Source organism: Callorhinus ursinus, unplaced genomic scaffold (assembly GCF_003265705.2).
Source record: "Callorhinus ursinus isolate GAN/ISIS: 27379988/994484 unplaced genomic scaffold, GSC_fseal_2.0 scaffold13, whole genome shotgun sequence".
Classification (NCBI taxonomy): Eukaryota; Metazoa; Chordata; class Mammalia; order Carnivora; family Otariidae; genus Callorhinus; species Callorhinus ursinus.
In genome coordinates, this window is record NW_027397075.1 from 34,683,394 (window position 1) to 34,699,574 (window position 16,181).

General features: G+C 39.4%; 1 protein-coding gene across 1 annotated transcript in view; it reads left to right on the top strand.

The window, feature by feature from the left end:
- PAPPA2 (pappalysin 2) overlaps positions 1-16,181 on the top strand; it is a 265,350-nt gene that overhangs the window by 202,206 nt on the left and 46,963 nt on the right. The window contains exons 17-19 of the mRNA XM_025878001.2: positions 8,929-9,097; positions 10,518-10,653; positions 12,945-13,054. Coding sequence (XP_025733786.1) covers positions 8,929-9,097; positions 10,518-10,653; positions 12,945-13,054 — 415 coding nt within the window. The remainder of the gene's footprint in view (positions 1-8,928; positions 9,098-10,517; positions 10,654-12,944; positions 13,055-16,181) is intronic.

Sequence of the window (16,181 nt, forward strand, 5' to 3'; positions counted from 1 at the left end):
GCCGATTAATGCTTTAGTTTCTTAATCTGTGTTGTGAAAATAATGTGGTTACTCCTTGCTTTTACACCTCCTTTTTAGAGATGTTCTATGTGGTAGGTTTTTGTGACATTCAGTATAAATGTACTAGGTAAAGGGAGGTACTTTATCTGCAGCTTCATTTCTAGGAATAATGGTGCTTCCATATTGTGATTTAGGCACTGGCATCAGATGGATCATGGTACTTACCGATCCTTCTCCTTCCATTAACCAGTTAGATAACCCCAAGCAGTTGTCCTACTTTTCTAAGCCTTACTTACCTCATCTATAAAATAAACATTTTACATTCATTGAACTAATGTTTATGGGTGCCTATGATGTACCAGACATTGTGCTGGAGACTGAAGATATAATAGTAAATACGGTCTTGCTCTCACCAAGCTTACATTCCAGGGGGGAGACAGGAAATAAATTACTAAAACTAAAAAAAAAAAAAAACAAAAAAAAAAACAAACCAAAATAATTAGAGTATGCATTCCTTGAGACAGGTGCTTTGATTAAAAACCAAAAACAATAAAAGTGTAAAATAAGGTTGCTCTGGAGTGGCAAAAATTATTTTTAGATAGGAAGAAGAGCCAGTCAGAAGAGCAAAAAGAAAAACACAAGCAGAGAGAATAGCACCGAAGTCCTTTGGAAGGAAAAAACTTGGTTGTGCTTGGGATCCTAAGTCCAATGTGGACAAAGTACATTAAAGGTGAATAGGGCATAGGATGAAGTCAGAGAAAGTGGGACAAGATTATGTAGGACCTTGTAAGAGATGAGAAAGTTTGGATTTATTCCCATGCAAGAAGAGGCAATTGAAAAGTTTTAAGCAAGAAAATGACTTGATGTAATATATTTATTTACTTTATAAAATATCTCTCTGACTGACATTTGCCAACTGTATAGGAAGGGGTCCAGAGAAGTGGGGTGTCCAGTTAGGAGGTGAGAGACAGGAACTTGGGCTAGCACTCATCACAGTGGAGATGCAAGAGGTATGGCGACAGATTCCGGAGATATTTGGGAGGAAAAACTGAGAGGACTTGCTGAGGGATTGAATAAAATCAGATGGTGGGGAGGTTGGGGAAAAAGGTAAAAGTGAGAGAAAGAGTAGAATCAAGGATGTCTTTAAGTTTCAAATTTGAGCAACAAGGTAGATGATGATATGGGGGTGGTTGAGGAAGAGCATGTACAAAGATAAGGTAATCAAGAACTCACATAACAATAGTCCTCACACAGGGGGGTTTAAGGATAAAATGATATAGATATGTATTCTTCTGCATAATCCCTAGCACTTAAGTGCTCAATATTTTATTGTTTTTCTGTTATTGTTATTATTCATGAGGGACTACCCATTGGAGACACCAGATGCCCTTGATTGGTAAAGACATGATAATTCTCTTGGACTCAACAATCATATTTTTATTTTCTCCAGTGAAAAATAAATAATACTTTTGAAAACCCTGCAGTGGTGATAGAAGAATGGGGTAGGATAGACTCATGTGTGCCTCAAGCAACATCAATCAAACTTTCAGCCAAGTTTTGATTACAAGATCTTTATTTCTGGCACTGGTGTAAGAAGCAGAAAGAGCACAGCTGGATTTTCAGCACTAGGTGGATACCACAAGTTCTGGAAATTGGAAAAAAGCATCTTCTAACTTGGACATTGTGGTGATTTGTCTGGAGTAGTTAGAAGGAAAATAAATACAGACCTTCTCCTAGCCCCAACTCCTCATGGTACCATTTACAGAGTAAGTTGTCTGGCTGTAACTATTCCTGTTTGGTCTTTGCTAAGTATTCAGCCTTTTTAACCAAGGTTGTTAGGTATGTGATTGTGCTCTCTGACTTCTACACCTAAGGTTAGTTTTAGCTATAGGAAAGTAGTGTAGATTTTAGTGGTTTTCCAACCTAGCTACATATAAAAACTGCTGGCCAATTTAAAAATACAGAGTGTAGGGTAGTCCCAGGATACTGGATTTAGTAAGCCTGTCAGTCTAGGTTTTTTAAATGTCTCCTACATAATTGGTCTACAAATGTCATTTGGAAACCATTGGTCTGAGGATTGGGGTGTTATGTTAGGATCTGAAAACTCTGGATTCTGTTCTTTCTTTTGCCAATGAATTGCTTTCAATGTGGCATTGGGCAAGTCACTTCATAGTTCCTAATGTGGTAGTTCAGCCTCTTTTACTCCATTGGAGTGAAGAAAATATAGATAGCTAATAGTCAGTGAGTAGAATGTTTCATGTGAAGGACATTTGGATTGGACTAACAAAGAAGTTTGGAATCCATGTCCTGGTGAGGGTCTGCCTGTGTGCATCCATCTAGTATCCAGTGCCATCATTCTTTGAAATGCAAACCTACTCATTTCATGATTTCAAAGTGCCTCTTGACTTTTGATTCATAACACTTTACATGAAGGAGTTGAACCACGGTAAATAAACCAGTTTTTTCATTAATGATTTTAAAAGGCTCAGAGGATACTCCTCAACACTAAACTTAGAAGAGGGAGCTGTGGCACCCTTGGAGATCAAACCCTTGCCATTACTATAGGCTTTAGTCCCCTTCAAGGACCCTTTGTGGAAACCAAATTTCCTGGAGTTAAGAGGAATCCAGGACACTGAATTCTTGCCCTAATCACAGTCTCTTATGGCCAGAACCAGCCCATGGCATTCAAGTTTCAAGGTTAGTGCCATAAACAGGGATTGACAGGCATTGATATGGAGCCAGTAAGACAGGGCTTGCTATTGGGCCTTGAGGAACTAACCAATCAAATGCATTGTGAGCAGTATGAGGGTAGAACTTGAAGTGGGTCATCTGATAGAGTGCCATGCAGAAGCTGTGAGAGGTGTATGGAGAGATGGCCATAGGAGGCCATCCCTATACAAGGGAGAAGAAACTGGGAAGGAGAATCCATGAAGTGGAGGGGCATAGGGACATCTATAGAAAGGAAATGCCATTTCCTAGGGAATCAATTCTCTCTCCCAACCTCCTCTCAGTCCTGCCTATAGTGTCTCCTGTGGAGTTCAGAGGTACCAGTGGGAGCTTTGTTGCTTTCCTTTCTACCTTCCAGCATTCTCCCTCTCTATATTTTACTGCTATTGCTGGTGGTTTGCATCACAGGGCCTGTCATGTTGTTCAGCTACCACCTACAATGGCCAACTTACCCATGCAAGTTTGATCTATCTACCTTCACCACTGAGGTTATTAAACTGGCAGGGAAATATATGAAATCGGCATTCTTGAATGGCTCTTCATGCTGGGCAAGAAAACGGAGGACTATTTCCATGTTGAAGAGTTCCAACCAATTCAGAGAAAAATACCACATGAAGTCAAAGTATTATCGTCTTGGCCAAGCAAGGGTTTTCCTTTATAACCATGCTGACATGCAAAGTTTTACAGCCTTGCCTCTCCCCTGGTGTCAGTGGTATTGCCTGCTCTCTCCAGCTGGAGGATGTCAATTCAGCAGAGGTAGGGGAAAGATTTCATCTCTGGGAGGTGGTATAAAGAAGAGAGGCCCTGGGAGGATATAAACTGTAGTGTGAAAGAAGAGTAGAATATCCAGTCTACAAGAGGGACAAAAAGGAGTTTAGTTATAATCAAAAGAACTATAAACCTTTCATTGAAAATAGATTTGGGAAAACATTTTTAAGTGGCATCTTTCTTTAGAGAAAGAAGCCATATACTAAATAGTACATAGTGTGTGATTTCATTTATATAAAGTTCAAGAACAGGCAAACATAATCTATGCTGATAGAAGTCAGAATAGTGTGGATTGCAGGGGTGTAGGAAGGTTTAACTGTAAGGAACACCAGGGGAGTTCTGGGGCACTGGAAATGCTCTTTATCTTGATCTGCATGATTACCCAGGTGTATTCACATGTAAAAATTCTTTGATCTGTGTACTATGATTTGTGAAATACTCTATATGTAAGTTATTACTCAACACATAAACTTAAAATGAATCTTCTTTTTTTTTTTGCCACACTTCTAAATGTAGTATCAGGATAAAGGACATCTGGGATATTGACTAGGATAGAGATGATATTAATATTCAAAGTGGGCTGTAGAACATAAAAGGAACAGTTAAACCAGACACAGTGGATGGACCACAGGCTTTGGCAGCTACTCACCTAGGTCTAGGTCCTAATATACATTTTACTGTGGATCTTTGAGCCAGCTTTAAATCTCTCTCACACTCAGTTCCTTCTGTATGTGGATAATAATATATTTACCTTAACTGCCATTTGGAGGATTCAATGAAAGCATGTATATAGGTATTTTGCCAAACACCTGAAATGTAACTCAAAAATAGTATTTATTATTAACAGATAGTAGATATATGTTCACATAAACCATGATGCTTAAGAATTCCAGTCACAAAATCAGATTTCTACCCTAAAATATTCCTGGGAATAAAAGTATGAATCTCAATAATTGTTTAACATCAAACTAAACAGTGAAAAGCTGAAAGCTTTTCCTCTAAGATTAGGAACATGACAAAGATTCCCACTCTTGCTGCTTTTATTCAACATAGTATTGGAAGTCCTAGCCACAGCAATTAGGCAAGAAAGAGAAATAAAAGACATCTAAATTGGAAAGAAAGTAACACTGTCACAATCTGCAGATGATATGATATTGTGTAGATAAAACCCTAAAGATTCCACAAAAAAATCATTAGAATTAATAAATGAATTCAGTAAAATTGTATTTCTTAGTTCAGTGAAGAACTAACAAATAAATTCAGTAAAATTGTTTCTATATACTAATAACAAACTACTACAGAAATTAAGAAAACAACCCCATGTACAATTGCATCAAAAGGAACAAAACGCCTAGGAATAAATTTAACCAAGGAGGTAAAACACCTGTATACTGAAAACTCAAAGACATTGATGAAAGGAATTGAAGAAGACAAAAATAAATGGAAAGATATTCCATACTCCTGGATTGAAAGAATTAATATTGTTAAAATATCCATACTACCCAAAGAAATCTACAGATTCACTGCAATCCCTATTAAAATTCCAATGGTGTTTTTCACAGAACTAGAACAAACAGTTCTAAAATTTGTGGGGGCCAAAAGACTCTGAATAGCTGAAGTAATCTTGAGAAAGAAGAGCAAAGCTGGAGGTATCATGCTCCCCGATTTCAAACTATACTACAAAGCTATAATAATCAAAACAATATGGTGTTGTTATAACAGACATATCGATCAATGAAACAGAATAGAGAGTCCAGCAATAAACCCACACTTATATGGACAGTTAATTTACAACAAAGGAGCCAAGAATATTCAATGGGGAAAGGGCAGTCTCTTCCATAAATGGTGTTGGGAAAAACTGGTCAACCACATGTAAAACAATGAAACTAGACCATTATCTTACACCCCACACAAAAATTGACCCCCAATGGATCAAAGATATGAATGTAAGGCCTGAAACAACAAAACTCTTAGAAGAAAACATAGGAGGTAAACTCTTCAGCATTCGTCTTGGTATTGAATTTTTGGATTTGGTTCCAAAATCGAAGGCAACAAAAACAAAAATAAACAAGTGGGACTACATTAAACTAAAAAGCTTCACAGCAAAGGAAACCATCAACAAAATGAAAAGGCAACCTACTGAATGGGAGAAAATGTTTGCACATCATATAACCAATAAGGGGTTACTATCCAAAATATATAAAAAACTGAAACAACCCAATAGCAAAAAAAAAAAAAAAAATTAAAAAATGGGCAGAGGATCTAAATAGACATTTTTCCAAAGAAGACATACAGATGGCCAACAGACACATGAAAAGATGTTCAAAATCACTAATTATCAGGTAAATGCAAATCCAAATGACAGGGAGATAGCCTTTCAAACCTGTTAGAATGGCTATTATCAAAAAGACAAGAAATAACAAGTGTTGAAGAGGATGTGGAGAAAAGGGAACCCTGTATATTGTTGAGAATGTAAATTAGTGTAGTCACCATGGAAAACAGTATGGAGGATCCTCAAAAAATCAAGAATAGAACTATAATATGATCCAGTTATTCCATTTCTAGGTATTTATCCAAAAAATGAAAATAAAAACACTGATTTGAAAGGATATATGCCCTCCTGTGTTCATTGCACCATTATTTACAATAGCCAAGATATAGAAATAACCAAGTGCCTATCAATGGATGAATGGATAAGGAAAATGTAGTGTATATACATGGTGGAATACTACTCAGCCATTAAAAGAAGGAAATCTTGCCATTTGTGACAACATGGATAGATCTTAAGGATATTAAGCTAAGCGAAGTAAGTCAGGGAAAGACAAATGCCATATATTTTACTTATACGTGGAATTAGAAAACCCAGAACAAATGAACAAATAAAACAAAACTCATGGATACAGAGAATAGGTGGATGGTTATCAGAGGGGAAAGGAGGTGGGAATAGATGAAATGGGTGAAGGAGGTCAATTGTGTGCTGAAAAACGGTAACTAGACTTATTGTGGTGATCACTTTGTAGTGTATGTAAATATCAAATTATCATGTTGAATATTTGAAACTAATGTTATATAATAATTTTGCCTCAATTAAAAACTAACAAACATTCCTTCACTTATTTCTAAATGGAGACTGTTCAAATTATGTTAAGCTATTAAAATTTATTTAAATTATTTGATTTAAAAAATATTTATTTGAGAGAGAGAGAGCACAAGCAGGGGGAGCAGGAGAGGGAGAAGCAGACTCCCCGCTGAGCAGGGAACCTGACAAAGGGCTTGATCCCAGGACTCTGAGATCATGACCTCAGCCAAAGGGAGGTGCTTTACTGACCGAGCCACCCAGGCACCCCTATTTAAATTAATCAAATAAATGCATTCTGTGCTATAGGATCCAGGGCAGATTATTTCATATTTCTGAGTATATTTCTTTATCTTTGAAATAGGAATAGTAATACTACTTCATCAGGACTATTCTGATGATTCAGTTACCATGTGTAATGTGCTCTGCAATATGCCTAACACACTGTGAATTTTGGTTAAATTATTCAATCTGAAAGATACTTAACTAATGCCTAATGTAAGCCAGATATTATTTAGGAATTATTATGAGGAATTAAAAACAAGAATAAGACACAATCCTTGCCTTCAGGAAGTTTTCACCTTAGTGGAAAAGAGAGACATGTGCATGTTTATAAAACAATGTGATAAATATTTTACTAGTGTAACATTAGAATACTGGAGAAGTACACAGGAGGAATTGTATAATAATATGACAGTCATTAAAAGTTGTGGGCATATTTAAATTTAAAAAGAGCATCATGGCCCTGGAAAATAATAATTTAAGTCCACCATATGGTTGAGTGCATGGCCATGGAATTATTTCTGTTTCAGAAGCAAAACTCGTAACCAGGATTGCTCTGAATCAGAAGTGGATGCATTAAAACAGCAACATGGAAAGCACCTTCAAACTGGCAGTGAGTCAAGGGGAATGGAATGGAATTAACAGTATCAAGACCTAATTCTATTGACTTCTGTCTACCTCAAAGCAGTTTCTCTGGTTGGAGGCCATGTTCGTGCACAAGAAGGAAGAGCAATTCCTTCAGGACAGTGTTGAATCATGCCTACTTTGAGAACCTATGAGTGCTTTCCAAGGAAAAGATGGACTTGTGAACAAACAAAATGGCCATAGTAATCTCTAGAAAGATCCTTGCCCTTCTGAATTTCAGGCTAAGAGTCTCTGTTTTAAAAGAAAATCTATATGCTGCATCTTCTCCCCTCTCTGGAGAACTAAGATATATTGGCAAATTCATCAATTATATTACCATATGAACACTGATGATCCCCACATCACTTCTGGGTAGTCCCCTGTGTGATAACTTTTTTCTTTCCTTCATCCCACCTGGCATTTCCCAGTGCACTTAGGTGTGAGGCTTCTCCAAGATGAAAAGCTTAAATAAAACCCAGCTGTAAACAATCTAGACCCTGTGCTGATATTTATCAAGCTCTCTTGAGAGATTTATATCAAATATTACAAGCATACCTGGTTTTATTGTGTTTCTCTTTATTGTGCTTTGAAGATATTGCAGTTTTTTGGGGTTTTTTTTCTTTTTTTTTACAAATTAAAGGTCTGTGGCAACCCTGCACTGAGCAAGTCTGTCGGTATTGTTTTTCCAACAGCACTTATTCACCTCATGTCTCTGTGTCATGTTTTGGTAATTCTCGCAGTATCTCAGACTTTTGCATTATTATTGTATTTGTTATGGTAATTTGTGATCAGCGATCTTTGATGTTATTATTGTAATCGTTTTGGGGCACCATGAGCCATATCCATATGACAGCAAACTTAATCGATAAACATTGTGTGTATTCTGACTGCTTCACTGACTCGCTGTTCCCCCGTCTCTCTCCCTCTCCTTGGGCCTCTATATTCCCCAAGAAACAACAAAACTGGAATTAGGCCAATTAATAATACTACAATGTTCTCTAAGTGTTTGAGTAAAAGAGTCACGTGTTTCTTGCTTTAAATCAAAATCTAGACATGATTAGGCTTTCATTGTTTGTTTCAGACATAATGCTATTGCACACTTAATAGACTACAGTATAGTTTAAACATAAGTTTTATATGCACTGGAGACCAAAAAATTCATTTGACTCGCTTTATTGCGAGATCTACCTTTGTAGTGGTCTGGAACTGAACCTGCAATATCTCCAAGGTATGCTTATACCATACAATAGCTGTTGTTATCACTGCTAAGTGTCCACTATTTTTACTTCCATGACTTAAAAATTAGACTGGTGAGGTAGGACCTTTAGTTAACAAGAACCAACTGCTCCTGCCTATTTGCTAATCCTTATCCCATATTACTGAGAACGCAGTCTTCTACCGTGACCTCCTTGAGGGAGTCTAATGGGCTATTTTGTTTCATGTCTCATCAGCAATTTCCTGAAGATACAGTGCCTGGAGGGTGGAATCTGGGAGCAAGGCAGCTGCGTCCCAGTGGTGTGTGAGCCCCCTTCTCCTGTCTTTGAAGGCATGTATGAATGTACCAATGGCTTTGAGCTCAACAGCCAGTGTATGCTCAACTGTAACCAGGAAAGTGGAAGGGTAAGATGACTTGGTTTTGGATCAGGCTCTGCTCTAATCTTGATGACCAGTCCAAGAATGTTGACTAGAAATGATCTAAGTGAATCCCAATAGGCAGGGCCTTACTAAGTTGGGATTCTAAGCAGCACTATTGATATTATTCGATAGAAAATTCAGAAGATAACCACGTTTTTGGAATAGTTTCTCCTGAGTTTAGAACTTCCTCTTGGATAAAAGGTTTTAAAAACCTGACAGTGTGGGTACCTGGGTAAATTCCAAAAAATGCTGGGCTTTTGCTTTGGCAATGTGATTTCCTCCCATGTATGGCCACTGACCTAACCTGGCTCTGAAAGCTGGTATCATATTTTTCAATAGAACAGAGTTCTGAACAGAAACACAAATTTCTCAGCAAAGGCAAAGCTGAAAGCACTATCTGACTACCATTCTTCCTAGGATTTTGGCACAAGAGGTCTCAAATGAAAACCACAGTCTTATCGTGGTTATGTGATGAAAATAAGTTTTAGTTTTGACTCTTTTCAAGTACCACACACATACACACACGAAACAGGAAGTTAAGCAGACTTCCTAGGCAGAGATCAATGACCTTGACTGCTCTCCTGGCACATGTCTGTCTCAGTGTCCAGCACTCCAAGGTAAGCACTGCTGGACAGATGTGAAAAGAATATGCCATGAAATGAGACTCCTGAGAAATCAAACACATCCGTTTGCACTGATTGCTTAAAGCCTCAAGGAGTTGGCCCTGGATGAAGGGAGAGTTATCTACAATTCTAAAATCTTGCTTTCTTGGGTTTTGTGAGTTAGTGCTATTTTCTCTGTGATCTGAATATAGTATACTTTGTGATTATTGGGGGTGTGGAGCCAAGAGTCACACAAACCAGCACACATATGGAGAAAGGAAATAAAACTTTGGTGAGATCAAAAGAAACTATGATGTGTCCATTCAAGCAGAAAGGCAAAAATACCTTTGGAAAAATTATGAATTGGTTTCACTGGATCACACTCCTCTTGAAAAAAAAATCTGACATTTGCTACAAGCAGCGTTTGTGTGATAGTATGGATGAATCCATGCAAAACAACACCATCTGTGAAAAAAATTCCAAAAATATCTCCGAATATGTGGGCTACAGTTAACAGCTCACTGAATCCTTATATACAAAGGAAAACACATTGTTAATAAATTTCATTAATGACAAAATTGTCCATGGTTTCTTCACATCCAAACAGCAAAAATTGTCTTGACTTTTCTTATTTTTTAATTTTATTTTTTGGTCAGTAACAACATGGTTTATTATTTCAATAGTATCTTTTAGTCCAGGTTCTAAAAGTTGGAGAACACTACCATTTCATCAGACCACTTTTTTCCCTGGTCTAAATGAAGTTAACAAAACAAGAATGGAAATGTTTACTTTTGATATTTTAGCGTCCCATTCTCTGCACTAAGGAGGGACTGTGGACTGAGGAGTTCAAGTTGTGTGAGAACCTGCAAGGGGAGTGCCCACCACCCCCCTCGGAGCTGAATTTTGTGGAGTACAAGTGTGAACAGGGATACGGAATTGGTAAGTTTGGGAAGAGATGGTGAATTCTGCTCCCAAGTAATCCTTTTATTAAGCCTGGCTGGAGTTTGAGTCAGATCCATTGTTCTCCCTGAGGAGTAGATGGAAATGCAAGTTGACTTTTAGCTGGTTCAGTAAAAATAAAATTTATGGCAAACTCCTTTTTACCCTTCCACATGCGTGTAACATTGGTGTGGCTGCTGAGCTATTTGTGGAGGGTCTGGTCATGTTCCCCACTCACTGCAGGCAGAAAATGGATTTATTTGTAGCAGGAGTTGAGTTGTAGTTCAAGAGGAAAGGTAGGAATGTGTAGCCATACACTATGCATGTGCTCGCCCCTTCTCCATTCTTTCTGCAGTTGTTACTGGAGCAGAGAGTTCCTGAAAGGGATGATTTGAGATTGCATTTGCTTGCATTGCTTTTCAGCCATTCTTTCTCCAGAATGAGAAGACCAGACTCCAGAACCTATAGGCAAATTCTTAATCAAGTAATGGCAACTAAGGGTCTCTTTGGTCAGAGCTGATTTATAGTGATGTTGATTCAATTTTGCCCTGTCTGGACCTAAGCATCATAGAAAAGAGATGCTTTTTGTGGAAAACCTTGTAAGATTAACCCTGAGTTCTGAACTGCATAAGCAAGGAGTAATATTTTTTTTACAATTTTATTTACTTATTTATTTATTTATTTTAGAGAGAAAGAGAGAGAGGGTACACATGAGCAGAGGGAGGCAGAGGGAAAGGGAGAGGCAGAGACTCTCAAGCAGACTCTGCACCAAGCACAGAGCCCAACATGGGGCTTGATCTCATGACCCGGAGATCATGACCCGAGCCAAAACCAAGAGTTGGATGCTTAACCAACTGAGACACCCAGGTGCCCCAAGCAAGGAGTAATTTTATGTCACTGTAACTGTATAATGCCAGTGGGCATACTTTGAGTGAATGAGAAAGCTCATTAGTTTCAGAGATGGTTCTCTACCATCTTTAGGTTGCTCTTTGCCCCAAGATATCTCATGGTCAGGCATGGAGTACTGGGGGGCCCAGACTGGGCCTTTTGAATGGTGTTTCATGAGTGAAGTCTCATCTCCCTACTCTCTAATTTCTGCATTAAAATGTCATGCACTCCTGTACTTCTGAAACAAATAACGCAACATATTTTAAGAAAAAAGGAAAAGAAGAAGATAACAGGAGAGGAAGAAAAGGGGAGTATGTCAGAGGGGGAGACGAACCATGAGAGATGATGGACTCTGAAAAACAAACTGAGGGTTCTAGAGGGTAGGGGGGTGGGGGGATGGGTTAGCCTGGTGATGGGTATTGAGGAGGGCACGTTTTGCATGGTGCACTGGGTGTTATGAACAAACAATGAATCATGGAACACTGCATCAAAAACTAATGATGTAATATATGGTGATTAACATAATAAAAAATTTAAAAAAAAATGTCATGCACTCACATATATAGAGCTCTTAAGAGTCATTTAGCATTTTGAGTTATTTCACAAGTTTGCAAAAAACATAGACATAGAGACAGTGAGAGCTAAAAAGAAGCTTGGAGATGAACAAATCTATAGATGAGGAAACAGAGAACCCTGGGAGCGTGTCATCTTTGAATAGAGTTTTAGAAAACACTTGGGCCCCACATACAAGGGAACGGAGCAAGATGTTCCTTCAGGAGGCTAACACATGATCAGAGTCTCTGCTTCTAATTTCCTGTTGCTTCCTCTTTTAATCATATAGGTTTCTTGGCTGACAGCATAATAATCTTCACTGGAGCAACAGACATTATAAATCTGCCTTCATAATTTCTGGGCCATTTTTTTCCCCAGCTAGTAAATTTCTTAGGTGGTGGCTGCTATAATTATACGCCTTCCAGAGATCATATAAGCAGGAATGATATTAAATGTACTTAAAAGGCATCAGCCCATCAGCTTAGTCTTTGGCTGGCCAGAGTCCTAGAGTGGGGTCTTGGGGGTCTGCAGGGCCAGGAGTTAAACTTTTAATGGCTGGATCATGCAGAGATTCAGAGATTCCAGAGAAGGGGCTATACTGGACCAGAAAGAAGAGTGGGCATTTTGTCAAGGGGAGTTAACTTGGGGCAGTGGCTCTTTAGCAATTAGTGTAGAAGTATCCCTACAGGTGCATAGTAGATGAATATCAGCCCTGCCTATAACCATGATAATGTGGTGACCCATAACGTAGAAAATAATTGCTCTTAAAAAATCAAAGCTATTGATTCCAGAATGAAAAAGACAGAGATCTAAGAAGTTCAAGTCTCTGCTATAAATTTCTGTTCCTCCAGGTGCAGTGTGTTCCCCATCGTGCGTAATTCCCCCTAGTGATCCTGTAATTCTGCCTGAGAACATCACTGCTGACACTCTGGAGCACTGGATGGAACCTGTCAAAGTCCAGGTGAGGAAAGGGACATTTTTTATGTGCCAAGGATGTAAGACTACTGGGGGGAAATTCTCAACTGACAGCATATTCCCTGGAGTAATTTCCGAGGCTTTCAAAGCATCCTTAAAGCAAACAACCACATAGATCATTCCTAGAGAGAAGAATTAAAAATCAGGAAGAGAAAAGAGGAAACTTGAGAAAAAAATGGCCCCTAGCCAAAGGACAGTTTAAAAGATAATCAAGAATGAGGACTTGGAGACATAAAGAATGATAATTCAGAAAGGAAATGGGAAGAGAAGATTACTACTAATGAAAAATAGGACGGGAAACTTAGAAGCCAAAGAAATGAAGAAAGTTGAAAGAAGGATGGAGAGGGAAAGATAGTTTGGAAAAGATGAAGATAAAACTGAAAACAGGGAAAGAGTGACCAAAGGGAGTAAGAGAGAGCTGCCTTTCCTGCCCACCCTTTCTGAACCCTGAGATCTTCTCCCCAGGCTCCATGGAATCCATTCGGTTGTGGGCAAGACCCACTACATTGACAGCCTCTTCTCTGGGCTCTCCTTTTGTTCACATTCTCGGTTGAAACCCTGAGGACTCTTCTCCCTGCTTTCTCTCTCCCTTGGGCCCAGGAGAGGGGCACCTGCCCTCCTGTCTCCTCACTGACACTTCCAAACTATTCTCCCTGTCTCCTCCCTGGAGTCCCCCACATTTGAATCTAATGCCAACAAAACCAACTTCATCTTCTGTCATCTTCTTACTTCAGGTCACCCCCTCCCCTTATTTCTTAAACACTTTAGCTCCTGGGTCATGGTCGCATATACTGACACTCCCGCAGGACTCATTGATTTCAATTTCTACACACTTGACACTTCCGAAACCTGGATTCTCAGTTCCATGGCCTCCTTTCCTCCAGTGATCACATTTACCTTTCTGACTTCATCCTTTATATGCTTTCCTTGGCTCACTCTAATCTTGTCACAATGGCTTCTTGGCTGATTCTTAGACATGCCAGCAACACTCCCACCACAGACCTTTGCTCTGTGGTTCCCTCTGCCTAGAATGCTCTTCTCCCAGGTTTCCTCAGGTCTTGCTCCTTGGCTTTCTTTAGAATTTTACTCAAATGTCAGGGCCCTCTTTGACTGTTTATCTAAAATACTAACTCCCCTAAAACTTTCTGTCCCCCTTTCCCATTTTTATTTTTTCTCCTTATGACTTACCATTACCAGGTATATCATATACTTTACTTATTTATCTTATTTAGTATCCTTTTCTGCTGCTAGAATTAAAAGCCCCTGGGGGGAATATTGTCTGTTCCATTCACTACTATATCTCCTGATCCTAGAACAGTGCCTAGTAGGCAGAAATTGCTCAATAAATATTTGAGAGGTAAATAAATGAAAATGAGGAAGAGAAGGCTATACAAGATCTGGACAGAGAAGATCTTGTGCTAAATTAGTTATTTCTCCTTAGAGTGGGAAGGGTGGGAATAACACAGAGCCTGGGAGCTTGGTTGCTTTATGAGACTCTCTAACTAAGAAAATCCTTGGAAGGCTGTTCTCATAGATTCACCAAGAGATGGAGTCTAGAGATGTTCCACATTTCATTTGGAAACCATCCTCAGATTGCTTCTTTTTCCTCACAGGCTAATTGTGCTGTATTATCAGCAGGGATTTGTGTCAAAGCAGGAGGATCAGAAAAACTACTCCAAGTACGATTCAGGAGAGGGGGTTGGGAGTAGCATACCCCTATTAATTCAGTCAGTTATTCATTGAACAAACATTTGTTGGGGCTTACTATGTGCCCTGGAACTGGGCTAAGTGCTGGGAATATAGAAATGAGAAAATGATAGTCCTTCTATTTATGAGACTTATAATCTGGCCATAAAAACATTTATAATAAAGCAACACGGGAAGTGGTTTGGTTGTGGTAGAAGTGCTGTGGGAACACCCAGGAGGAAGCAACTAATTCTTCTGCTCAGGAGCTTCAAGAATGATCAAATGACCAGGAGGCTTTTCCTCTGGGTCATAGACTATGATCACGAGGAATGTTCTAGAGGGTTAGGAATGGCAAGACGTTCTCTGTGGCTGAAACCACAGTATGTATGGTGGTAAGGGAGAGGGAAGATGGGTACTAGAAGGATGAGATAGGGGCGAGGCAGGTGGGCGAGATCCCGCGGGGCAGGCCACGCCCCTCCTAGGATGTAGAACCTCAGGAGGACACTGAGCAGAGAGGAGCAAATCAGGAGCCTGAGGGCAGTGTGAAGACTGGATTTGGGTGGGAAGGAGAAAGCCAGAGAAACACCTTGCCTGGTTCTCCCATCCCTGGCCTTTCTGGAGTTTCTGTCCCACTTCCCATAGTCTGCTGTGAAGGTCTGGCTGGAATTACAGCGCCCAGAGGAAGAGCTCTGGAAGAGCTCCTGCCTCCTGTTTCATGGAGTGCCCGATGGTCTCGACCTTTTCCTTCAGTCCCTTAAATTCAACTTCCCCTGGGAAAAGACTTCTCTTTCTCCATTAGTAGCTGAAGGGGGAAAGGCTTAGGATATTTCAGACCCTTTTCTTCCTCTTGAGAGATAAACTGCTTAAGGAACTCTTCTCCACCCACTTCCCCGTAAAGGCTGCCAGTGGGTACAGTCGGTGGATGTAGGGTTTGGGAGGCCAGAGTGCAGGCCTTCCAGTGATTGGGATCTCCCACTTCTGCTTTCCAAGTGGAACATTCAAAGAAGAGCAGTTCAGTTGTCTCCATGAAGAGAGCAGGTATACCAACGACAGAGGCATGACTGTTTCCAAGCTAGAAAACAATATTCTCTATTTTCTGAAAGCCTCCTTTTACTGAACTGTCCTTCAGGGGAGTCATTATTATTTATTTACCCTTATTCCATAACTTTTACTTTACATTTATATTCCTAGTGACTTTTCCAGTGCTAGGAACCTCGTAGGTGTCTTATAAACATTGGTTGAGTGGGCAAAGAAATTATAGCACCATTTTCTACTTTGGAAGGAAATGTCCACTTCCTCGTCAAACTGGGCCATTTTGGTGGCTCTGTGCAACTGTGTAATCATGTCCTTGTCATTTTCAAGTTGCCCACCCCAGAGAAAAAATGCAGAGCACTTTTTACTCCTTAAGCCAAAAATCAAGTGTTGTT